The sequence below is a fragment of the Myiozetetes cayanensis genome, unplaced genomic scaffold (assembly GCF_022539395.1).
Source record: "Myiozetetes cayanensis isolate MyiCay16 unplaced genomic scaffold, myiCay2020 scf10, whole genome shotgun sequence".
NCBI classification, from domain to species: Eukaryota; Metazoa; Chordata; class Aves; order Passeriformes; family Tyrannidae; genus Myiozetetes; species Myiozetetes cayanensis.
The window spans coordinates 27,475,919-27,501,649 of record NW_026086605.1 but is presented as its reverse complement, the minus strand read 5'-3'; the positions used below and the strand labels follow the sequence as shown (position 1 = coordinate 27,501,649).

The 25,731-nt window shown below is 47.2% G+C and overlaps 2 protein-coding genes across 2 annotated transcripts in view; both read right to left on the bottom strand.

Moving 5' to 3' along the window:
* CHAT (choline O-acetyltransferase) overlaps positions 1–1,253 on the bottom strand; it is a 28,768-nt gene extending 27,515 nt beyond the window's left edge. The window contains exon 1 of the mRNA XM_050340104.1: positions 1,191–1,253. Coding sequence (XP_050196061.1) covers positions 1,191–1,253 — 63 coding nt within the window. The remainder of the gene's footprint in view (positions 1–1,190) is intronic.
* Positions 1,254–6,453: 5,200 nt separating this feature from the next.
* On the bottom strand, positions 6,454–8,034 carry SLC18A3 (solute carrier family 18 member A3). Its single transcript, XM_050340177.1, has one exon. The coding sequence runs from the start codon at positions 8,032–8,034 to the stop codon at positions 6,454–6,456; it is 1,581 nt and encodes a 526-aa protein (XP_050196134.1).
* Between the last annotated feature and the right edge of the window lie 17,697 nt (positions 8,035–25,731).

Genomic DNA, 25,731 nt, shown 5'->3' with positions numbered 1-25,731 from the left:
GTAATTAGTCATTTAAAAGCCAGAGCAGTTATGGGGGCAGTGGGAAAATCAAACAAGGAGGTAGTTCATAAAAGACTGGGAAATTGCAAAAGGCTGTGATGCTCTAAGCATGGCTCCTCAGGGAGGTGGCTGTGTCTCCCAGCTGAGAAACGAGCATCTAATGCAGCTATGCTTGTCCATTAGTGATCAGTGTAGGCCATAAACTTTTGGAGGGTTTCTTTTTCTAATTAGATTTTTGCCTATCTCCCAAAGTACGGAAATTTCACAATTTTTTTAATACATCTTAGTGTAACAGACATTGATTTTCAGAGGACAGCAGGACCAGAGTGTGATTTTGGTTGGAAGAAAGGACTAGCAGTCACCTTGTCTCACCTGCTGCTCAGAGTAAATCTAGCTGCAGACTTCTCTGCTAGTGCATGCAGGGAGGGAGGGGGTGGAGAAAATGCTATGAACAGTGGGCAGGGACTCACTGTCCTCTGAGCTCAAATACCAGCTCTGCCTTCTGACATCCACAGAAAAGCCAGTGCTGCATTACATTTCCCTATCTAGACACTGAAGATTTTAGATACTTATAAGAAGTGTCATAGGATTACCTGTTAATGATGGAAATGCAAATCCAATTTAGCCTGTAATGCATCCTGGATCTCAAAAATAAGAGAATGGCAATTCTACAGTTTCAAGCCATATTTAGTCAAGACATATTTCTTCTGCCATTGATTTCTTGGTCAATGTGCTAAACGGTATTTCTTTTTGATACCTTGCTTCAGCCCTGTCTTCCTGGGTTAGGTTACTGAACAGTTCATGACTCTGCTTAGGAAAAAAGCTTTAAACCCAAGAGGTTGACTACTTACAGGCACACACATCTGGCATCTCCTAAAGCAGCTTTAAAATGAATCATATGTGATAGTTTGATAGTTCTGTACTATTAAGAAATAATTACATGCCATCCCTGACTTGGTAGCAACGCATCTGCTGTTGTATAATAATATTTCATTTACTGGAATTCTTCACAGGATGTTGGGAGAAAGAGTATATTTGAATGTGAGAAGCATTCCCTGAAATAAAGAAATAGGCTCTGGAACAGAGCTTAGGCTACAATGATTATCAAATTACGTTAATTTACAGTATTAAAAGTTGTTAGGTCTCTTCTTTTTGTTTTTCTTTTTGTTTTCCCGGAAACAGTCACTTACTGTCTCATCTTTACTGCATGTATCTTTCTCTTTCTTCTGCGTGTTTTTTTCTAGGTCAGGCATTTCTGCATTTCTTTTGGTGTCTTTTGTTGAGGACAGAAATTGAAGTCACTTGGGGGCACTTATGGAGCCTCACGCCTCAGTTCTGGAAACAGAAGAGATTTAAAGTCCTGTCAGTACCCATTATTTATAACCAAAATGTACGAGGGGAGTATTCCCTGCGCAAGCATACGCAGGAGCTTCAGAATGCAAAGCTGGAGAGAACTAGAAGTATAGCAGTCAAAAGTAGCTGAACTGAGCCCTTTGGAGATTGCTCTGACATTCTGTTTGTCTCATTTTGCTATAAATTTATTTATTCAGAATTATCTGATGCTCATAAAAGGTCCCTTCTCAGCATGGTTTATTTTGTCACTGTAATTTACTTTGCAATTTATTGTGGCGTGATCTGTGCACTTTATATGACTGTTACATGTTAGCTGGAGGAAAGAGGTGACTTTTCTTTGAGTGTACTTATGCTGACACAGGTAATAGTAAGGCTGCAATTTTCTGTCTAAGGATCTTGTATTTCCTCCATTTACCATTTTATATGAAAGCACCACAGTCTTTAAATGTATTTGTCACTGCGTGGTTCCACAGATACAGTGAGCTGCTGTGCTAGAAGATGTAAAAGCTGTAGAAAGGAGCTTGATGGAAATGTGCCTTTGCCCCCTGCAACCTAGAAGCTCACTGGGTGCCAGTGCTTTGGGGCATAGATGTGGGCTGGGGGACCCCATGAGACTGCCTAAGGCAGGCTGGCTGTGGGAGGACTGGCAGCAGTGGCATACACTGTGCTTCATACAGAGGTCTTCCCAAATAGCACACAACTATCCAGGGAGATGGCTTAACCTGCCAAAAGTCACAAAAGTAATCTGTGACAGAGCAAATACTTCCACTGGTGTCTCTCTGGTTTTGTGCTTATCCTGGTTTTGCCTTCTAAAGATGCCTCTTACTGCTTTTCTATACGAAAGTAAGCTACATGATACATGTATTTCTTCTGGCATAATAATGCCCACACCAAGCAATTGTCATTCAGTTATGATAGTGTATAAAGACAGCTAAAGCAGAGCAAGTTCTTTGTGTTCAGTCAGATCTTGATGGTTTTATTTTAATTACTTTCCACTCTGTGTATGCAAAATATAAAAGACAACATGTGTTGACTATGTAGAAAATACCTTTTTTCTGTAATCTTTGGGACTATACATTCAGGACACTTGAGATATTTTTAAAACAGGTTTTAAGAACAATTGGGTTAAAAAGCCTACAGTGTATGAAAGTGAGATGAAGAGTTCTGTTTAGCAATGGGCAGTGCATTATTCCTCTCCTGAGGATTGGCTTGGCTATTCCAGCTCTGCCAACGTGTATGTGGTCACTGACACCTGGTGTCGATCCTGTCCCGCAATGGCTTTCAGTGGAGCCATGTGCTGTGAAATAGGTTGTATGAGGCTGAGACATGTCCCCGGGGCCCTGCAATGAGCCACACAGCAAACTCATGTTGATCTGTCATCTGCTCACAATTTCAACCCAGGTGAGAGATGATTTCCCTCATGGAGAGGCCACATTAACCCACTGTGCTGCTTCGCTCCCTCTTGTGTGCTGCACAGGTCTCATCACTCAGCCCTGCACTCTATTCCTAGCAACACAGGGTCAAAGCACTTCAAATAATGGTCATGTCTTGTAACTCTTGGAAGACTGTGGCTTGCCCAGTTGTTTATAGACTGGCTCCCCACCTGTGTTCAAACACAGAGCAGCCATTTTGTCTTTAGAGCCCCTAAAACTGTATTCCCTTAAAGGGAAAATCCTGCAAGTATTCTTCTCACTGGGACTTTCGTTCTTTCTTTTCTTTCTTTCTTTGCCCACTACAAATCTATACTGGCTCCGTGTCTTTGGGAAATGCTACTACTAATAGACCTGATCCGCATATCTGTGAAAACAGTGTGATAAGGAGTTTGGAGGTGGTAGCCTGAACTGTGCTTTTCTCTGGCACGGGGATGAACGGAGGCTTTGTCTCTGGTTCAAGTGGTGACAGCTTAACATCACACACAATCCTGTATTTGCTTAATAAAGGACGAAGAAAACTGACACAGGAGAAAATCCTGCAGAAATTCAAGATGACTTCAAAGTTGCTCACTAGAAGGCTGTGAGGCGTATTGTCAAAGTTATTAGGCAAAAAATATAAAATAATCCTAGCTGTTTTTATTTACAGCTGACTTAGCTGAGGGCTGGGGTGAGAGGCTTAGCAGGGTGGCTGCGAGTCACAGCAGGCTGAGGAGCGGGTGGCCTTCCCCACAGCTCAAAGCAGCAACTCAAATCCACAACAAAAGGCACTGCTCTCTGTTAGCAGATAGCAGAGGAGAACTGAAATAAGCCCATATGCTTATAGTTGAGTTCTCCATACATTGTGGACTCAGGAGGCAGCTTGCAGCATATAATATTGTTAGGGCAATACACTCGGCCCCCGTCTCTCTAGTCATCCTCACTCTCGGTGTTATCAGAAGAATAAGCTTAAAGTTCTCAGGAATCTCTGGTTACAGTTAAGAGGGATGTCTGCGTTATCAGGAATACAAGTGTGAAGTGCGCGCTGCTGCAGCCGATGACACTGCCAGAGGAGCCAGGAGCCGCCCTGTCGCCGGCCGCGAGCTCCCTGCGGGCAGCGCCGGACCTGTCGGGGAGCGCCCACGCTCCGCCAGAGGCTCTCGGCGCGTCCCAAGCCCTTCCCGAGCCTTATCCCCGGGGGCCCACCTTCCCTCCCGAACCTCCCGTCGCGACGGGACACCCGGGCGGCGGCAACCAAGCGGCCCCGTGGGTGCCGCCGGAGCCGCGTTGTTTGGCGAGGGGAGCCCGCTCGGCTCCGCTCCGCGGGACCCGCCGCCCCCTTTCCCCGCTCCCAAGCCCCTGGCTCTCCCGGCGCCTGCAGCCGCGCCGTCGGGGCAGCGGGAGGCGCGGAGAGCGCAGCCCGCCCGCCCGTACCTGCTCGTCGGGGCGCTCCGGAGCGGCTGCCGGGCGGGCTCTCGAGTCGCGGCGGCTCTGTCCAAGGTACCGCCGCCTCCTCCGCGGCCAGGTCCCCTCTGGGCGGGGGCGTGCGAAGGGCGGCTCGTCTCCGCCGCCGCCTGGCTCCTCCCCGCCCCGCACCGCCCGGCCCGGCCCTGCCCTGCCCTGCCCTACCCGCCCCTCCCGCTGCGCGCAACAGGCGTTGGTTACTGCGCTGCCCCGCGCCTGTTCCGCCCGTGCGAGGGGCTCTGCCCGCCGGTTGCACCGGCGCCAGCTCGGCCCGTGCCCGCCGCGTCCCGTGAGGGGGGCGGGGGGAGCCGGGCAGAGCCGGGCTCGCCCGTGCTCTCACCGCCGTCGGGGTCAGCCGAGAGGCTCCCTGGGCGGCGGGGAAAAGGGGAGCCCTGAGGGGTTACTGCGCTCGCTGGCCCGCGTTGACACGGGGGTTGTCGCCGTCGCCGAGCAGTGTCGCCGCGGGGCACCTGCTGCTCCTGAAAGCTCCGCGGCCGCACAGGGGCGGGCGGCGCTGCCGGTGGGCTGCCGGCACACTGCCGGGAGGGGTGGATGCTGCGACCGGGCGGCAGCGGTACCGGGAGGGGCTCTGCGGGAGCTGCCCCGGGGCCGGCGGCAGCAGGGGGAGCGCGGGCGGCGGACCGGAGGCGGCACCGCTGTGTCCGCTTACCGCGAAGAAGCGGCTGCGGTTTAGGGAGGCGAGGCTCACCTCCCACCGCCGTGGCCATCGCTCCTTCGCCGAACCCCCGTGCCAAAGAGCCGTCGCGCTGTTTCCATGAGTTTTGCGCCGCTTAAGCAGCGACTCGCCCGCCCCGGCAGGAGCTGCGGGGCCGCGCGTCCCGCGCAGCCCCGCGGAACGCACCGGCCGCTCGTCCGCCGGTCCCTCGCGGCGCCTGGATCCCCAGGGACGGGTGGGAGCCCTTAAACAGCCGCCGTGGCCGTTCGTAATTTTTTTCTTTCCCTCTTGAGATTACAAGTAATTTATTTTGTTTCCTAATAATCTAGGAATTTAAATAAACGATTTTATTCCGTATCGACAGAAATTTGCAGGGAAAATCATGCAGCCTGGTTGCACTGTGGTTGGATCGAAGGTTTCCACTTTTTGCGAATGTTTGAATGAAGTACTTCACCCATCTTTTGTTTTGTTTAATCCCTGCCAACCCAATGAGTCGGGCATGTTGCAACTGGGGCAGCATTTAACGCCACAAAAGGCATTTTCTAGTACTGTATCTCTTAACTGCTGGTCATGTAATTTTTTAAATACTCGAAAATTGAAATTCATCACTGTGGGAATTAAAATTAAATTCGAATAAGAATACAAGGAGCTGTTTTTAGGCAATTGGTAGCGTGTTTGCATTGCGATGTTGTTTGCTCAGACCCGGCATGTTGTGAAAAATGAATGAGAACATTTTGTACTGGGGTCGTCTCCTGTGCAATTTAGGTAGGTACTGAGATTTGTGCAATGGGGAATTAATTGTTAGTGCAGGGGTTACAATGAGGACAACTAGCTCCCTCCCTCAAGCAGCCCTCAACAACAAACAAAAGACAATCGATCCCCTTCAATTCCATTTATTCAGATTGCATTATTCTTGTAATTTGGACTTCAACATAATACAGCAGATTGCACTTACTGGAGAGCAGCACAAGAGAGAAAAAAAAAATTACAATACTTCAGTTTATTCCCAAGGAAGAATAGAATGTGACAGTGTGACAGTTGTTGCTCTTCTTAAATATATGAAACCAACTGAAAGTCTGAGTATATATACACAAGATTTCTTAAGTCCCTGAATAAGCCATTTGAAATTTTACACATACTTTTTTTACTTTTCTTGTATTTTTTACAGAGATATACAGTATGTCACAAACAGTTTCAGCTTGAGGACACTCTGCACAACTATACCCCAGCTACAAGGCTGATGGGTTTTTTGTTTTCTTTTTGGTGGGTTTTTTTGAAGGATCCCCTCAGATTTATGCCAATGATTACTCCAATAATTTTCTTCAGTATAGTTCCCCCATTCCCCACCCTATCCACTTTGCCAGAATGCTGAAAGAAATACCAATTAAAAATAAATCTAGAAGAAAGCCATTACATCATGACAAAGGTTAAACTGTATATATTGCACATCAGTACAGAAACATAATGCAGTAACACTTTTATCCCCCCATTTCCCTCTCTCTCCCCCACATGTCCTTCCTTGCTCATGGGGCTGGGCTGCATGGGGGAAATCTAACTGTACTCATAGTCTGATGAGTCCTCCTCTGACACCCCTTTCAAGTCCCTGTGATATGAGTCCATGCCATTCTCATCCATCTCACCCGCTGGCTGCAGGCTTTTGCCCATGCCTTTGCGCTCCTCCATTTTGATGGTGTCATAGAGTCCCTTAGGTCCTTCCTCAAGGAGGATGTTCCTCTCCGAGTGAGAGGGCTTCATTTGGCAGACGTTTTTGAGAAAGAGGAGGACAGGGGCATAAAGCACGTTGGCAAGCCCCATGCCCAGGTTGAGCTGTGCAAAGCCCATGGTGTGCACAATCTGGCCGGCCACGATGGGCCCCAGGGCGTACGCCACCGAGTAGGAGATGTCTGCAATGGCGTAGACGCTGCCGTAGACAGAGACGTGGCGCACGTCCACCAGGAAAGCCAGGGTGGGCAGCAGGGCTGTGTCCACCAGGGCGATGCCGAAGCAGATGCCACAGAGGGGAATGATGACCTGCCCGAAATTCCTGCAGGCTGGCACCAAGCAGGAGCTGGCGCCGATGATGGCCATGCCCAGGGCCCCGTAGAACCACTGAAGGTGGGGGTACGCAGCAGCCAGCCGGACAGTGACGTAGACACCCAGCACGTGGGGGAAGAAGGCGGGCAGCCAGGTGAGGCCCACCTCCCACTCGCTGGCCCCCATGGAATCCTTCATCCAGTTGGCGATGGTGGGCTCCAAGAAGGCCAGGGGAATGTTGCAGGTGGCCAGGGCCCCTGCCACTACGGCGATGTAGGGGTCGATCATGAGGCGGTGGATGGGGGTGCCGACAGGCATGTTGGCCCGTGCCCCGGTGGCACCGGGCGGCGCCAGGGCCAGCAGCAGCAGCCCGTCGAGGAGGCAGACGCAGGCCAGCACCAGGAAGGGCACCCGCTTGCCGGCGAACTCGTAGAGGACGCCGCCGAAGGGGGGTGCGGCCAGGCTGCCGAAGGAGATGCAGGCCAGCGCCGTGCCCAGGGCGCGGCTCCGCGCCGGCTCCTCGGCGTAGCGGTCGGCGATGAGGGCGATGCCGGCGGTGTCGGCGAAAGCCGAGCCCAGCCCCTGCAGGCTGCGCGCCGCGAACAGCGTCGCGTAGTTCTCGGCAAAGGCGAAGGTGGCGGTGGAGAGGAACATGACGGCCAGCCCGGCCAGCAGCGGCACCTCGTAACCCACGCGGTCGATGAGGGTGCCGCTGAGGGGGTTCACCAGCAGCTGCAGCATGGCTTTGGAGGCGAACAGCACCCCGATCTGCACGTCCTCGTTGCCCCCTGTGGCCGGCGGGTACCGCGCCGGCAGAAGGCTCCGGTTACCGCCGCCGCTCCCGTTGCCCCCCGCGGGCGCGGACGGGCCGGCGGTGCCGCCGCGCATGGCCGCGATGTAGTCGGGGATGATGGGCACGATGACCATGTAGAGCATGTTGTCCAGCAGCAGGGCCACGCACACCACCACCAGCAGCAGCCGCCGCTGCCGCCGCGCTTCCCCCATGGCGGTGCCCAGTTGCCGCCGCCGCTCGCCCACCGCCTCCGAGAGCCGCTCCACGGCGGCCCGAGCCCGGCCCGCGCCCCCCGCCTCCGACATCGCCCTCAGCGCCGCCGCCGCCGCCCCGCCGCCCGCATGGGGCACGGCGGGGGCGGCCCCGCCGCCTCCGCTGCCCGAGCCGCTGCCGCTCACCTCCCGGCGGCCGCCGCCAGCCCGAGCCGCCGCTGCGAGGCGGCTCCGAGGGGCCGGTCCTCCATCACCACACTAATAAGCGCCGCGCACGGAAACCCCACCCGCCCCCGCCACCGCGCCGGCCCCGCCGCACGCCCGCCCGCCCTCCGCGCCCCGCCCCGCTGCACCGCGCCGGACACAACCGGGGGGCTGCGGGGCGGGGGTGCCTCCGGGGCCTGCCCGCCCCGGGCGTGTGCCTGGAGGGACGGAGGGGCGGCGGCACCGCCCCCGAGACGGGGGCCCGACGGCAACTCTCGCCGGCCCGATGGCGCGGGCGGCCGTGGGTGTTAGAGTGCCGCTGGACGCACCTCTGGCTCTCCTGCAGCCTCCCGGAGTCCTCTCTCCATCGCTTCTCCCCGGGCCTGGGCGGCAGCGGGCTGGCTCCGACGTGCGCCCGTCGGTGCTGCGGGCAGCGGTCCCGGCTGCTCTCGGCCCTGTGCCGCCCTGTGCCGCCGCTGCCTCGGCGGAGCCCGGCTGGCCGGCGGAGGTCCTTGACTACAGGCTGGACCCCTGTACGGTGCGAGCCGCAAAGACCTCGTGTCCCCCGAGCCGGGGCCGCCCGGAACAGCCGCCCCCTCCCCGGCCACCCTGCGCCTCCCCGCGCAGCCGGACGCGGCGGCTGCCGCCGTCAAACCCCGCAGCTGCTCGGAGCTCGCCGCCAACACCCGGTGCGGCTCCGCCCGCGACGGCGCAGCCGGGCCAGGACAGGGCACGAGGGCACCCGGGGGGGACTTGGACTAATCGGGAACGCGGTTAGGCAGGGCTGGGCTGAGCCCTGCCCCTCCTCGGGGGTGGGGGAGACGATGGGAGCTTCTTTTGGAAAGCAGGAGAGCAACCGTCTTCCTGCGTGCGAGTGTCTAACGCTCGGACAAACACCGAGGAGATGATGCCCAAGTGCGGTGATGCTGCGTTCTGCCCGCATTTTACCGGGCCAGTGTGGCAGCTGGAAGCCCTGCGGGGCAAGGGGCCTCACTCGGTGAGGCTTTGGTGTTAAGAATAACTCGTACCATAAAGCAGCATATCATTACTCCTGTAGCAGAAATGACATGTGGGCTGGTCCGAGGAGGATCTCTGCAGAAGGCTGTATGAAATAACTGCATCTTTCAGCCGAGTGATTCCTGAGTAGATGTGGAGTTCGGGCACCTTCATTTGCTTGCGTAGCTGGACTTTCGCAGCTGAAAGGGAGATGATTTATCTGTCAGTTGTTGTATCTTGCTCTGTTGCAAGAAAACTGTTTAGATGGCCAGAAAGACTTTAAGATGGATCCCTGCATGGAGTGGCATACAGATCCAGTGGTGCTTGCACAGAAGTAGAACCTTAAAGCACAGTTAAAATAAAAATACCCCTAGACATCCATACTGTCATAGTTATCATTATTTGTAATTCCTTTATTACTCTACTGTAAAACTACAGAAATACACCACTGAAAATCGGGATAAAGCTCTTTACCTGGGACTCAAATAAGCTATTATCCTAAATGCTTCAAAAGCTAAATTCAAGGTTTAGAAGAAAGGTAAGTGAAAGAATAGAAGAGTCTTACTGGAAGGGTCCCGAGCTGAAAGCCATGGTTGCTGCACTTGGCTGCATGGTTCAAGATATTTGTCACCTGTGAGGTTGATTTCGTTGGGAAAAAACCCCAAACCGAACACCACAAAGGTCATTCTTATCTGATTCTTTAAGCAAACCCTGGGGTCTGTCTGAGACCGTGTTTCTGTGTGGGACTGTGAGCACAGTAGGAGCAGCTACCCAGATGATAATGGAACTGCTGAAGGATGCATCTCCTGTTTGGGATGGATATCACGTTTGCAGTAAGCGGTAATGGGTTGGGGGCAGATATGACTTTGGATCATTGCTGTGCTGCAGTCAGGAGTATTGGAATCTTGGCTCTCGCTTGATGAGGCACTTTATTTGATTAAAGTTTCCCTTTTAATCAGAGATATGGTCATTTCCCGTCTCTAAAATGGAATCTGGCTCTGGGGGTCATGTCTGGATAATAAAAGGACTGGTTCTCTTGTCTCAGGGGAGTTGATATCGAATTTATTACCATCAAGAGAAAGCAGAATTATACTTGTAAAATGTTGCATAATAAATTTAGCCTCCTTAGTAAATCAAATCAGCGGATACCCTTATCTGCAAGAGATGCGTCATCGCTACGTGAGCTTGTTTGACTAGACAGAACTAATGGGGAGAAAATGTACCTTCAAACGTGGTCCAGGTTGATGGACCCATAGTGAATTAAAGTAAGAAAAAAAGTCTCCCTTGTGTTTGGCTTAGAAATTTATAATTATGTTTGGGAAGGGACTTCAAGGTGAGATGAGATGACTTTTAAAATTTTGTGCTTTTATCCCAAAGCCTGAGATGTGACAAATATTTAGTTTGAGAGCAGGAATGTGGAGGAGGTGATGTACTTCATTTGTCCTCCAGTGCAGAACATGCGGTTTTGAAAAGCCACTGTTAATGTCAAGGAGAGAGAGAAGATTTTAGGCCTACAAAAAGAGCAGAGTTGACTGCACCAGGACTTCTTATCATTGTCTTTATTCTAGAGGCTGTAGATGAAGGAAAAGTCACTCGTGATGACTACTGAGCAATAAAGAGGAATTTATTCTTGACTCCAAAAAAAAGCCCAGGGCCCAGGAAAGGAAATTATACTTAGGATCTTCAAGATTTCAGAAAAAAAAAACCCCTAGAAAATATATACCCTATATAAGCATGTAAACCTACATGTCTGATGAAGGTATCAGTTTAAGCTGAACACAAGGGGAAAATGAGGGTTAATATGACCAGTTGATCACAATTCTAACACTCACTTGATTTTAAAAAGGAAAACCTACCTGCACTGAGAATTTTGAAAAATGAGAAAGGTTTCTGTCCAAACATCAAAATAAATATCTGAGTAGTTAAACAGATAAAATGACTTGTGTACAGCCTGCTCATGCTTGTCCTGCTGCCTGCTGAATTGATAGTCCTTGAGCTCTGGAATGACAGTTGTTTTTGATGCTGTATCAGGGTGATTTTACAGAGAAAGAGGGAGAGAAGCAACAACTGCTGTGATGCACTCGGCTTTCAAGAATGGGCTTAAATTAATCCTTAGGAGCCTTCCACAGGAGAAAAGGTTTTTGCTGTGAGGTGTCCAAGCACAATGAGTCAGAGACTTTAGAGTTCCACAGGTCTGCAAAATATTAATATTCTTAATAGCCCGAGTACTTAGTGTCTGCAGTAGAGAGCTTGTCCTCTTAAGGATATGGCAATACTTTTTAGCACTTAGTACTAAACTAATTATGTGTTTCTTTTCTGATTAAAAGACCTGATAATCTGATTCTGCCAAGTAGGAGAGGCTCACCAGTTTGACAAGTATGTTATAGCCTTTAGAAATGTGGTAGAGGAAAAGGGAGGAGATAGAAGATAAGGTCCATTTTCAACTTAATTTCAAAAGCATTTTTGTGCAGAAAATGGTTGGGATGTCAAATGGAAGCCAATAAGTTATTGTCATGAGTGGAATTATTGAGAAAACATTGGTTTTTGCCTTGACCATTAACACATTCCCATATGTCAGTATTAGCTGAGGTTCCTTCCCTTCCTGTTGGGCACTAAAATCTTTGTTGCCAAGGCAGATGGACACATGGGTACAGTCAGGGGCACACAAAGGCATGCAGAGGAGATTTGGAGAGCAGGGGAAAGAGGGAGTCCTGGCAGGGGCTGGCAAGTCCCATGGCTGGTGGTGCCATGTGATGGCACTGGGCAGGGGTTTGTCAGGCAGGGCTTGGTGCCCAAGGTCCTGCTTCGGGTTCCTCCTGGGCTGGTTGGCAGAATGGGGTGGGCAAGCCTTAGCCCCTTCAGCCAAGGGTGCTTTTGGTGTTAGTGGGAATAGCCATGAGGCACAGCCTTCTGGGGAGGCCAGAATTGTTGTAGTTCTCTTTCAGAACTTCATATGGGATGCAGGTGTAACGTGGGATGGGGATTGCACATGAAAATGTGCCTATCCATTCCTGTAATAGGTTTGTTCAATAAGCAAAACTGCTCTTTTTATAAATGGTTGTCATAACCCTTTTTTTTGAGGAATGGTAAATGATCAGGGTTTGGCTTTTTTTTTAATTGATGTTAAACCTATACTTCATGACTGCTTTAATTTTTTGGCAATAATGCTTAGAGAGAGACAGAAATTTAGATGTGAATAAGAGACAAAGTGGTTCAAGGATTTCTGTCTAAACTTATGTTAGCTCTAGCAATTGTTGATGTTCTTGTTAGTTGTAATAGACAGTTCTTCAGTTAGAGTTAAAAGAGAGCTATTAAATTATGGTGTGTCTTCCAACTCTAGAAGTACAGGGTATTCTCTCTGATAAATTTATGTCTGTACTTTTAAATAGCCCAGCAAATTGAGTTTCCACTTTCTCTCTTATAGAATACTTAGCTATCCAGTAACATTCAAGACTTGAGTAGTCTCCTGGTGTTCAGTTTGAAATTTCTTTTCCTGTTTTGTTCCCACTAAGCCTATGTTTACTATATGTGTCACCTTAAACCACCTTCTGCTCTTCTTTACATCCTTCAAACATTTGCTATGTCAGTCCCAGAATAAATGAGAATGACAAATGGTGTCCATCTTTGACATATAAGAAGCATCTATAAAACCTGGGAAGATGCTGTTCTTCCCAATGACTGCTTCTCTTCTGACTACTTTAGCATCACTTTTGTCCTCTCGTGTCTTTCTCTACTCTTTTGCAGAAGCCTGTCAAAATATTCTCCAACCAACCGCAAAAATATACTTTTTTTACCAAGGTTACCATGTTTTTCAGCTTTTCAATTGTAAAAATACCGAATCTATGCTTGCTGCAAAACCCCTTAACTTCATGTGTGTACTCATTTCTGATCCAATTTTGCAGGAAACAGGAGCTGAAGAAATGTTTTGATGCTACTTGGTCTTCTTAGTATGCTTTTCCACTAGCCACTCATATCTGCTCATTTTTGGGACATTGCTGTAGTCCAAATCAACTTCCTCATTAGCTCCTCATTGCTTAACAGCCTCTCAGAGTTATGGTAGCAGGAAACACATCTGCCACGGACACAAATACTTTCTGTGGCTTATAAAAGAGGTATCAGATTGGCAATCTGATTTGCTGACAGTTTAAATGTACATTTCCATCATTCTGGACATTCTCCTCCTGCTGACTGCAGAATAAGCATATTTCAAAAAACCTGTCAGATATTTTGGTTTGGTAATCTGCAAAGTGATCAACATTGTCCCAAGCAGAATGAACTGAATATGAACTGAATATGTTTTACTCAAATGGTAAGGCAAATATCTTGGCAAATAATTAAATATATGTTTACAGGATATATTGTAAATGACATACCCCAGTGACAGGATATAAGTCAGCTTGTATCCTCACTATTTAAGTGAAATTTCACTGCCAAGGAAAGCTTTGGCATCTGGCAATTTTCTAACGCCTTTCTACAAAATTATTGCAAAGGAGACAATTCTGAGTAAAGTATGAAATAGGCAAAATAGGTGTTCATGTCTGAAGACAACATAATGTTGTAGTGGATCCTACTTTTCAGTGTGACTTAAGAAAGTCAGAAAAGATAAACCTAGATAATTACTCAGTGCCTTAGGTATTTACTCATGTGCATATATTACATGTTAGGTTTGTTTGTGGCAGAATTTATCACCAGTCCTGCCCCTCCCTTCTCATTGCGTTCTTTAGTTCATATAAAGTTATGTTTCTGTAGCTTTCATACTCTGCCCTACCATATTGAACAGCTGTGGCATTTCAAAGCATTGAAAACACTTGAGAACAAGGGGAGGAAATGGTCCTTTCTGCTGCATAGGTAAAACAGGTGGAGACTGAAGCCACCTTGTAGATATCTGCAGGTGTGTAGGATTAGTATGCACACAAATTTAGGAAGGGGAATCAGGTGTGCATCATGGCTGGTACCTCAGGAACTTATAAGATTGAGTCTTATCCTGCTGGGGAGGATGGGCTCTGGCAGCAGCTGAGGCTAACTTTGAGTTGGGATGAACCAGTGTTGCTGTGAAGCTGCTGTTGGAGTGAAGGATTGGCACAGATTGATGGTAGAGGCGAAAGAGTGAAGGTAATGATTTTGTGATGCTTTTTGTCACTTGTGTTATTTGCTGAGATCTTTGTTGTCACTGCAGCTTCAGAGTAGTATGTCCATGTGGCCCTTGCCAGCTGGGGGCTCTTCTTGGCAAGGTACAAAGGACGGTGGCTCCTGCTGGTGCTTTTAGGTCTATCAAAGCAGCCTTGGGTATTTTTGAATAAAGTTGAATAGCTATACTTAATAATGCATTAGGTAATTTTTTTTTGATCTTTGTTCATGAATCATCTGAAGGTGCTTGTACAGTTGCTTCTCACTTTGTTTGAAAATATTAGAAGTTGCTCTCAGCATGAAGGTTGTTCTCAAAGAACATGCTGCAAGTACAAGATACCTAACATTAGACATCTGCACTGCACTGACTGGCTCTCAGGGCCAGGGCACATCCTGTTGCTTCCCTGCTTGGGCTGGAAGCATGTGGAGTTTCCTTTCTCGTTCCTGATGTCTCACCCTTAGCATGTTTATGCCAATGCAGGCCTTTGGGAAATCTTCCTTGGGGCTGGTTGATGCTTCTGGAGACCCTTGCTGGATGAGAGCTGGGCTTGTCAGTGGAGCGACAGGCAGTGTTGGGCAGTGCCCTGGCCTGGCCAGTGCCATGGGGCTGTTTCCTGCTCCCTGCCCAGGGCAGCCCTGGCCCTGCTCAAGGGCTGCAGTGAGCAGGTTCCAAGCTGCACAGCACGGATGGAGGGGTATCACTGACTGTGGGCTGGCTGCAGGAGAAGTCACGTAAGAAAACTGTGAAAGTGCAGGTCTTCCATTTGTTATTTGGTTCTGGAAGTGTGTCCCTGCTTGGCTGTGGAACTGTTTGTCCTCCCCAAAGCCTCTGGGACTGCCATCAGTTAAGTCACTTTTGGACCTTGTATTTGCTCTTCTCTTTTCTTGGTTGCATTCAAATCAGCTTCCCTTCTGCTGTGTTCAAAGAGTCTGACACAGGTCTGGAACTCAGTTCGAGAGATCATTTCTACAATTTTTTTATGTAAATTCTTCTTCAGATTTTCAGCACATCCAGTAACTTTGTGTTTAGAAGTTGCACTGAAAGCGCTCTGGGGGATTTGCAAATCTAAGGAGATGAAGTCCATTTGCTGACCAAGGCAGGACCGGCTGGGTAGCAGGAGGATCACCTGGGAGAATCAGTTGAGAGATCTCCTGCTCTGAGCCCTCTTGATGGTGGGAAAATGCATGGGATTTGCTGTCAAAATGTGATGGGACTGGTGTTGTCCCTGCTGTAATCTCAAAGAATGCTTGGTTATGTAGGTTGGATTCAGAATCAGAATTTCAGTTTTCTCAAGCAGTGAGATGGTGGCACCTGCAGATGAACTTCATTTTTACTGAGTGTATCCAATTGATTTAATTGTGAACATGGCAATAGAATGGAAAGTACTTTGGATCTGTAGGGTGTCCTATTCTTTTTCCAAAGACTTTTCAAATTTTTACTGGTACTGCTGAGAACTCGATTTTTCAACTATTTCCATAGTATCTGAACATTATGTATTCTGTGCATTGCATGACCTAAACTGTATGTATGGAACAGAAGGCTGTTCTCTGCAGGCTTTTGCACTATGCACATCCCTTGAGTAAAAGGGAAACGCAGGGAACATGCAGCAGTGAGCTAAAGGATGTTGAACATACACTGTGAAGGAAAGTGTCTCTAATTGGAGATAAATGAGACAGCATTTGAAGGGAACCCTTTACCTCCTGACAAGGTTTTTAGGAGTTCAGTAGGGTCCAATAATTTCCTTAACAGTGAACTTTTAAAGAGATTTTCCATTTCCTTGATTGCTGCTATATTTAAAGAAGATGGCACTCGAGAACTGAGAGCAGGATGCAGTGACCTTGCCTTACCCATAGCGCTGTGGAAGCCACCTATTCTTAGAGCCCTGTAATTCTGCTCTTGCTGGGAGGCTGCCTATGATTTGAAGGCAAAAGGCTAGAGCTCCCATGTGGGAAACTGCTGTCCTGCATCTCTCACTAAGCGTGCATTAACTGGAGAGCAGGCATCTGATTAACATCCCTAGTGCTGTCGTAAATCAATCTGTGTATGCTTAAACAAGTTACCTCAGCCTAATGGGAAAAGATGTGGTGAGACAATTAAAAGAATTAACCCAGAGCAGGGGGGTCGATACCAGGGAATAATCTGTTGCTGGAGTGTGACGACCAGGCGCCGTGGTAGTTCTGGCAGCCGGTCTCTGCAGGAACCGAGCCCCAGTCTCTCATGAGGAGGCTGATGCATTTTCAGAGGATCTGGCAATGGGGCTCTGGGGTTTCCAAATGCTGATGAGGTTTAATTATTTTTATTATTAATTTTCAGTGCTCTGAAGTGGAAATCAGCTGTGTGTGAATGAGTTCACTTGTGTGCGTGTGTAAATAAGCTAGCTCATACCTTTCCTGCCAGTGCAATAGGAGCATAAGCAATAGGGTGCAATCAATTTTAGTGATTTAGTACTGTCTAGGTAAGCTTTTCTTCTTACTCACTGACTCAAGAAGGTTGTCTTGCAATATTGTTCGTATGCTTTAGTGAGTTGCCTAAATTGAGCAGTGCAAATGGCTGCCAATGGAAACCAGAAACTCAGACTTCTTATTAGATTTAGATTACAGTGGTCATTATGGTGAATTTAATTACGAAAAAAGGAGGGGGAAGGGGAGAGTGGCTAAAAAAAGAAATTAGTTTGTTTCCTTTACCCCTCCCAACCTCGTGAAAAGTCATATTGACAATGCATGTCTATCAGGTTTGTGCCCTTACAGCATGTGTTGCAAGCTCCTATTCAAGTTAAAGAAAGTTGCACAGGAGTCCTTGAAAAATGAGCCTATATCTTCACCAGCCAGTATTCATTACCTGAATCCAGTTCAGCCAAACCCTGTGTGAGTTAATGCAAGCCTCTGGTCCTCCATTTCCCTTGAGTCTGCTTGTGGCTTCCCTGGAAGATTTCTTTTCTGTGAGGCTACTCGTGCCTGGAAAACAAGTCAATGTAGTGCACCTGGGGCCAACAGAAATCTCCTCCTTTCCTGCCAGTTCAATGTAAAGAAAGTCAAACTGTGTGCTGAAACTCAGTGAGTTGTGGGAGTCCCTGCCACACAGGCATGTGTCAGAAAAAGGCAGGAGTGAAGAAGAAATCAAGAGCTGGTGCAAAGGGACACTCCAAGAATTGTGATTGTGTACCTGACCCTCTTTTTCCCCTGCAGCTCTGTTATGTTCTTCAGGCAGAGAAACATGTTTTTGCACCTTCTCTTAGGTTCATCCCCAAGCAGTAACAGCCAAGTGCTACTGCGACCATGAGGGTGAGTGTAAGGACCACTTTAGAGGTGGGCAGGAAACTCTACCTTGTATCTCTGAGCATGTGATGCTGACACTGTGAGTCCAGTGGACCACTAAAGCCTAAAGGATGAGGTTAAAATGCTGGTGGTGTTTCCAGTAAGCTAAGTTATTGGCTGTCTGACCCTTGGCTTGCTAAGTGTTTCTCTTGGCTCAAGGCACACCAGCTAATGCTGGGACTGGCTTTGCTGCTGCTGCTGCATTATGGAAATGCCAGCAGTGAAGCAGCTAATGCTGCAGTACCCTCCATTTCCAGAGAGGCAGTGGCAGTGATTGTGAGGGAGCTGCCTGCTGACCCTGCTGTGCTGCTCCAGGGGCTGGGGTATTCAGATGGATGCTGGCTTGTTACAGAGCTGCCCTGGGGTTCGGAACAGCCATCTGCTACTACTTGCCCTGGGGAAATGACATTAAGCAGACACTTAAAGACCCCTGAGGATACCCTTAAGACCAAGTACTGTGTTTGTACCTGGAAAAAGAGTGTCCTGTGTGTTGAGAAAGCAGTGGGTGTTGAAACATATACAAGGGCTTCAACAACTGCAGGCACCACTATAGAGAGAGCAAGACTGTGTATGCTGATTATTGCAAGGGGAAGTATTTGCACTCTCTGTGTTAGGCACTGGCTAATTTCAAGTGCTCTAATTTGCCCTTCTGTAATTACCTTTCCCTGGCAGCTAATAGTGAAGATGGCTGTCCTTCCCCCTTGCTCATATGTGCATCACTCAATTTTTGTGTCTGTTGTACTCTAGATATGTTTTTGGAGGATGTGCTGAAAAGAGTCTGGAGCAAAGAAAGGCTCTTGCTGGCTCTGGGCAGCATGGAAAGGCTATTGGGAGATACAAAAGGAATGCTGGCCCTAGTTGCTCTGCTTCCTGTTTACTGTTTTGAAGCATCCTGGCACTGAGGAAACGTGCAAGATGAGCTTTGTGGCCATTTCTCAGTGTGCCATCTGCCTATAGAATAGATCTCAGCTGGGAAACTCTACCAGGACAGGGCAGGGGTAAGGGTTAGTGCAAACCTGGTTCTGACCCTCCCCTAGCAGCTATCCAGATGCATTTTCTAGCACAATGCCTTTAGCAAAGATCTATAATCATTGAACTTTTGACCCCAGTCTCTGAAGTAATGCCAAGTATGTTTAGCACACATACAAATGAAGTGGAAATCATTATTGGCTTGCTCGTGACCTGCTGAAAAATGGTTCCCCTCCGGGGGCTCTGTTTGCATTTCCCTCAGTCTCTCTGAGCACTCAATCTTTCAGCAGTTTCATGTGCTACAAACTGAGCATCACTGTGCTCTTGATCAGAGCTACCTGCCATTGCCTGTTCACTCCAAACCTTGCCTTGCCTCACCTTTTCTGAGGCAGCAGTAATAGAGCTCACACATAACACCCCCCCCCCCACACCATGCTGACATTGTAGGTCCAGATGTGACTCGACCATGTCTAGCTCATGTCAGGCTGAGAAATGGTCTCAGCCTGTTCTCCCTGTCCTTCCACTACCAAATCCCAGGCAAAGGGAATGCAGATTTGTGGGCTGTCAGGAGGCTGTGCTGATCCAGATGAATGACAGCCCAAATGGCAAGGTTTATTCCAACCCTGAATTTTATTTCTCTGCTTTTACTCTGCATGCATATATTCATCTTGTCTGGGCTGCCACATGGGTGTTGACAAAGCTGATCTCTTCTTTAGATGTCCATCACTAGAGCCCCTTCCTTCTCTTCAAAACAAAGAAACTTCCAAACACTCAGAAATCTCTGAATTATTTATATGAAGAGCAGGAAAAAAATTATTTTTCTTTTTATTTCTTTCCCAAGCAAAGCTACAAATATAATTTGAGAGAAGGTCAAACCTCACTGAGAGAATTGCTACTTATTCTGTGTAAATACAAAATAATTCCAACAACTGGATTCTTCCTTGCAAGAGTCTCCTTTGCATTTGCATGGAAATGATCATAGAAAGAGGGAAGTCCCAGTATTCACCTTGTCACCTTATCCTGCATTACAGTTGGAATATCCTGAAACTGATCCTTCCCTTTTGTGACTTTGGATGCCTACTTATTTCTTTTTTCAGTTTTACTTTTTTTTAGTAAATGGCAATTTCTTCTCCCAGATGTATTATTTTCAGTGGGCTGGGGCAACGCTAGAAAAAGTAAGACAAGGCTTCAATAAAAAAAAGAGTAATGACCAACTCATTAAAAATGGTAAATTAAATAACCATCTTGAGGTATCTTAGTAGAGAAAAAACATTTTTTTTGTTGTTTTAAAGTCCTTTTCTGTCAGTATGGCAGAGCCTGTGGTGAGACAGCAGCTCGTCCCGGGCAGAGCACCCTGTGTTTGTGTGCTGTTAGGCAGGACTGTCTGATTGATGGCTGGCCCTGTGGCTGCAAAGCCCTCTCCTTCAAAGAGGATGGTGTGACCACAACCTGATGTGGGAATGTGGCAGACCAAGGGGAGCAGGACCCCGGCTCTTCTCTCCCTGCTCTGCTGTTTGCTGCAGTCCACTTGGAAATCTTGCCACTGCACTGAGGGGCAGCTTGGAGCTGTGGAGCAACCTGTGCGTGTGGCTGTCTCTAGTGCTGCTCGTGCATTCTGCTGTTCGCTTTGCATGCAGTGCAGGGGTGAGGGTTACTCTGTAGCAGCAGATTTACCAGGATATTCCCAGCATCCTTCTAACCTTCACTCTTTTATGTCACGGGACAGCTCTTCTGCATCTGTGACAGACAGCTGGTGGAGCAGCCAGGGCAGTGCCTGCTCTGGGGTGTCCCACCCCTCAAGAGTGGGTATCAGCCCCGGGACTGAGGGGAACAGTGCAGATCTAGAGCAGTGCAGGAGGGAATAGAGCCTCCTGCTCGATGGAAACTCTGGGGCTCTCTTTGCTGTCAGCGTGCAGGTGACTGTGTGTGCACTTTTGTTCCCGAGACTTCAAGCATGTGAGAGATGCTTTCAGTTTGTATCTGTGCACCCAGTTGTATTGGATGTCTTTCCACTGCACTTGGGTAAGGCTCCCATCTGTGGACCAGTGACTGAGAGGACTTCTTTCTCAGTAAAACCTGGCAGGGTGGCAGCATGGCCTTCAGAATTGCTGCAAACCAACTGAGGGTTTAACCAAATCCTCAGTTCCTCTAATGTGACCTTTTCAAAGGAGATGATGTGAATATGTGCTAAGGATAATGGGAACCAGTTTCTCTGAAATTCCCCCGAGTTTTTGAGATTCTGCTCCACTACTGCATGTGAGAGTATTGCACATGTTGTACACACAAAGGGACATGGGATCCTTCTAAGTCTTGTGGTTTCAGTGGACTTCCAGAAAAGGCAGGGTAGATACGCTAGGGGCCAGTTGAATGAGGGGGAACAAACGTGAGGGAAGAAATAAAACACTTTTGTTGCTAGTGTCGCACAGATTAGTCGTTGACTGCAGTGCTCTAATTCCAAGGAGTTTACCCCAGTATCTTAAACGACAGATTTACGCTTTGTGAAATGCCCAGGACCCTTCCCTGTTAGGCTCTGCCAGGCAGCAGTTAAGGACACTCGGAACAGATTTGTGGCCATTTGATGCCACCTTCTGGTTATAAATGTAACAGCAGAGATGCTCTCAGAAATGCGTTTATTGCTGTCTTTGATAAACCGGGATAACCAAATACCTAACTTCTTTCGTTGCCTTCTTGGATACTTTTATTTTAACACATTTTTTCTATTAACTAACATGAAAATTTTAGCTTGAATCACTATTTATATCAATAAAAATACTGAAAAGAATAAAAATATTATATTATATTATCTGCTATTGCTGACCTAAAAGAGAGAGTCAAAGTTCCAGAAAAGGGCTTGCCAGATTTGCTATAGAAAATCTGCCCCAGTCATTTCTGTCTGTCAATAGCAGAGGCCCGATTTTCAGTAGCTAGAAAATGTTTGTCCTTGTTATTTAATGATATATTGCTGCTAGAGTTGTTTTGGTATTAAAACAGCCTTACTACTCAGCACAAGAGGACTCCTTCCTTACAAAAAGAAAAGAATTGAGCTACCTTACAGGAATGTGATAAATAAGGGATTTCCATAAGCTTTTCTTACTGTGCACTAATCCTATGTGTAAACTTTTCACTGACTACAGCTTAAGTCAGTGAAGATTATGGTTAGAATCGAACTGATATCACGGGGCTAAAAGAAACGAACTGTTTAAGGTGAAAACCGATCCTCGGTGGTTACATTTGGGTGATGGGGGAAGAGCTCTGGGCTGTTTGCTCGTACCTCTTTCCCCAGTAGGGGGTGCAAAGGTAGCGTGTGTTTTTTGGGGTGGAAAAAGCCCTTTTCTTTTTCATCTCAGCCCCACACCGGTTATCTACTGCGTACTGTTTAGGAACGTTTTTAACCGCAAAAGAAAAAGAGAGCATAGAAGAAGCAGAGTGTAAGCGAATGGAGAGGCATTATTTAATAGAATTTCATTTCACTTTGCACATATGCCAGTTGATACAGGAGATGCAGTCTGGCAGGGGATAGGGTTCCCTCTACAACAACTCACTATTTTCTAGGTAGTATTTTATTGTTACTGACAGCACAGCATTTCTGACTTTTTTTTTTTTTTTTGGTGGGAAAACATTTTATTTTCATATTTTAGCTATGAAGAAAATTCTGCCTTTTCATTCCTTAGCGCAATGGTCTGATGCCACCTTTTGCATGTAAAAACCACTCGCTTTTCTGAAGTGAGAAGGAATTTAGTTATTGGGGAATACCAAGAAATTAATTCCACCTTCAGGTTAACAGAACACACTTATTTAATATTTCCTCCTACTTCTCGGAGTGTTTGATATATAAACTTCATTCTCCATTACTTACCAGTATAAAGCCTGATTTGCTGCTTTACCAAGTAGTGTTCTTGGCTGGTGTCTTGCTGACACTAAATTCTGCACAGAAGCTGTCTGATTTCATGCCTCTGAGACCCTGATGGGAGTTGTCTTTGTCCAGAAAATTTGTTAGTAAATGTATATTTTCACTAGATGACTTACTAGGTAATGGTATGTATGTAGTGGTAGAACTATTTGAAAAGAATTAAGAAGTACAAGACAGTGTTTTTGACATAAAAAGTTTCCTTGATAAATGTTGGTATCTTTGTGCTTGATAGAACAACTTCTTCCTCACTTAGGAATGACCTTAAAGTTATTGACTTCAACAGGAGTTTTGTATGAGGAAGTCCTAGTTTTATACTCTCTAAACGGTTAATAAAGATCATGACAAAAGTTTCTTCTCTCTGAGGATGTATACACTGTAGTTTAATCAGTGGATCAAATATTAATTCACTTGTGGCATTGTCTTTTTTTCCTCCTTATTTCTGTCTATTGTAATTTCAGTAATGCATTAAGATTATGTCAGTGGAGACGTGTCACGACGGAGGAGATTAATATTGCTCAAAGGATGTGTTTGGTGAACAGCAAACAAATACATAAATCTTAAAAGTATAAGAAACCGATTTCTTTCTGGCAGAGTTCTTGTCTATTAAGGGCAGTCTGCTCAGATGCTTGGGTGTCATGATCAGCTATCTTTATTTGTTCCCAGTTTGTCAAATCCAGATTTCAGAGTAAAATCCTCAGCATTTATGCAAGAGCACAAAGCAAATGGCAGCTGCTCTGTCTGGGCTGCTTAGAGCCGATTAGGCTGCAGTGAGATGAGCTGCCAGTGGCCACTGGCCTGAGGAGACCGGATAATGAATGTCCCTCTGACTTGCTATAGCCAGCTCTGTCCTGTAAGTCTAAAATAAATCACAAGCTGAGCCCTGGCTGGGCTCCTTAGACAAGCTGGGGAATGGAGGGGCCAGCCAGGGCTTTAGGTGTTTAAACTATTTTGTAACTATAGTCTGAGATGTACCTCTTGGCCTTCTTCCAAAGAATATTTCCTGTGTTTTCAGGCATCCTTCCAGTGCCATCTTTGAATTTAAACACCCTCTTGGTTCTGGTCTTGTTCAACCTTCTTTTATATACAGTCTGGATGGGTGCTGAGAGAGGACACCCTGATTTCTGCAGGAAATTGTGTAGTCCACTACTAATTCAAAATCCAGCAGAAATAGTTCATATCTACTAAAGCTTCAGCAAAGACTGAAGCTATTCCCTGTTGAGGGAACATAAAAGCAATTTCTAAAACTGAAGATACGTTATCACAGAGAACCCTTCTCAGTGCTCTGCTTTCTGCCACTTTGTGCCGTCAGTCTGGGACTGATGATCTATATTCAGCAGCTTTCTTCCAAGCAATATTATCTTTTCAGAGGAGGCACAGCACTGAATGACCTTCCGTCTCCCAGCTGTGAGTGCAAGTATCTAGTCAGCAAATGTTTGATGTGGTGTGTTTGGAGATGTCCTTGTGTCGTACCTTTGAGCTGGCAGTGGCGAAGGGAGAGACATGATTTCTGCACTTGACCCAGAAGAGGGCATGAGTTGGCTCCTGGGATTCATACCAGATCCAAGCGCATGTGGAAAGCACAGCTCATTGTTTATCCATCACTGTAATTTCTGCTACTGGTAAAGACACTCTAAGGCGTGTATTTTGGAGATTATCACACTTCTTGGGTGATTAAAGTCCAGGGACAACCTGAGATATGTGGTAATCACTCAGAAATCCACTGCCAGGTAGATTCTGTGGTTTAAGGAGATCATGCCATTTTGTTCTGTAGTTTTGGATGCTGCAGCAACAGTCAGGTGCTGCCATTGCTGTGGGAAGGTGGGATGCCCAGGAAAGCAGAGACCCCTGCCCAGAGCATGGCTCCAACCACCCAGGAGTGAAGGTGGCTTTCATGAAGAGCTGGGCTCCCATATCATGCTGCATCTGCTCCTCCTGCTTCTCAGATCTGCAGCATCTGTCAGGCTGAGCTAACATGATTATCCCCAGGATGCGATTATCCAAAGGTGATTTTTTCTTTTTTCTTTTCTTGCTGTGACAGGTGATGGGAACTGACTCTTCACCTTTGGAGTCACACTGACAGAACAGGGTTTTCTTCAGGAAACTAAAGATGGAAACCATAATTCTGTTATGTATCCTTTCCTGTCTCACTTTCCTATATTTACATCTTGGATCACCAAATCCCTGCTCTAAGCAGGTGCTCTCAAATGGTGGTATTTGGCTGTTGTGAGTGCAGTGGGACAGTCACAGAGGATCTGTGATTGTGAGAGCAGCCCTGGCTTTATGGAGACCTGTGGAGGAGGAGACGTTTAATGGGGCAGGCAGCACCAGTCCCCTTGAAGGAGAATGTCTTGGACTGTGTTTTTTGTCTCTAATTTTGAAGCAGTGTTTGTACCAGTGTTGGTAAGGCTATATCAGTGTCAAAATAGAAGGCTTAGACAATGCTCATTTTTAAAATGAACTTTGTCAGTCTGTTGATCATATTTAGAACAGCAGGGGAAATGCCTAGAAGAGGGCCTTTGGAGGAATTATGGGATGCATAGATTGCCTAGACTTGGTCCTCTGTTGTCTGCAGTTCCATAGCATGGTAGGCAGGTGAGCCTGCAGCACACATCAGAAGATCATGTGCAACAAATTAGGAGAAGTGTGTCTAATTATTACTGTTGCAAGGCTGTTTGCTGTCCTCTGATCAGCTTTTTCCATCATATGCTGAAACAACATGAGTTGTCTGACATGTTGGGGATCACTGTGACTCTGCACTGATTTGGTTTTTGATGTGGTGTACTTAATTACTGTAAAAAGGTATGGAAGACCTCGAAAAGGAAAATAGTATGATGCTGATATATTTGATGACAGATAACACATCTGAGTGTTTTGTAAGTGATCAGTATTATTTTCTCTAAGAGAAAACGGCCCAAAGAGACTTGCACCCTACAGTGGCACAGAATATTATGCCTGCTCAATAAATGAGGTAATCCATGATCAGAGCCAGTCTCTGTACATTGCAGCAGGCCCTTGAAGCTGTCACTCAGTGACCAGTGCTCTTTTTGCCTCAGTGCTTAATGATAGTCAAAACCCTTGAGAGCACAAGGGAATGAGCCACCCAACTCTCTACTCTCAACTGGTCACATCCTCCACCATCTCCCCTTTCCTCAGGGAGAAAGGGTAATTTGTGTTTTCTGCTTTAGAGGATGAAATTAATTTTGTAAAGTGCTGCCTGTTCAGGGCTTGCCTGAGGTCTGCTCACAGAGAGTGTGCGTGTACCTCTAGTT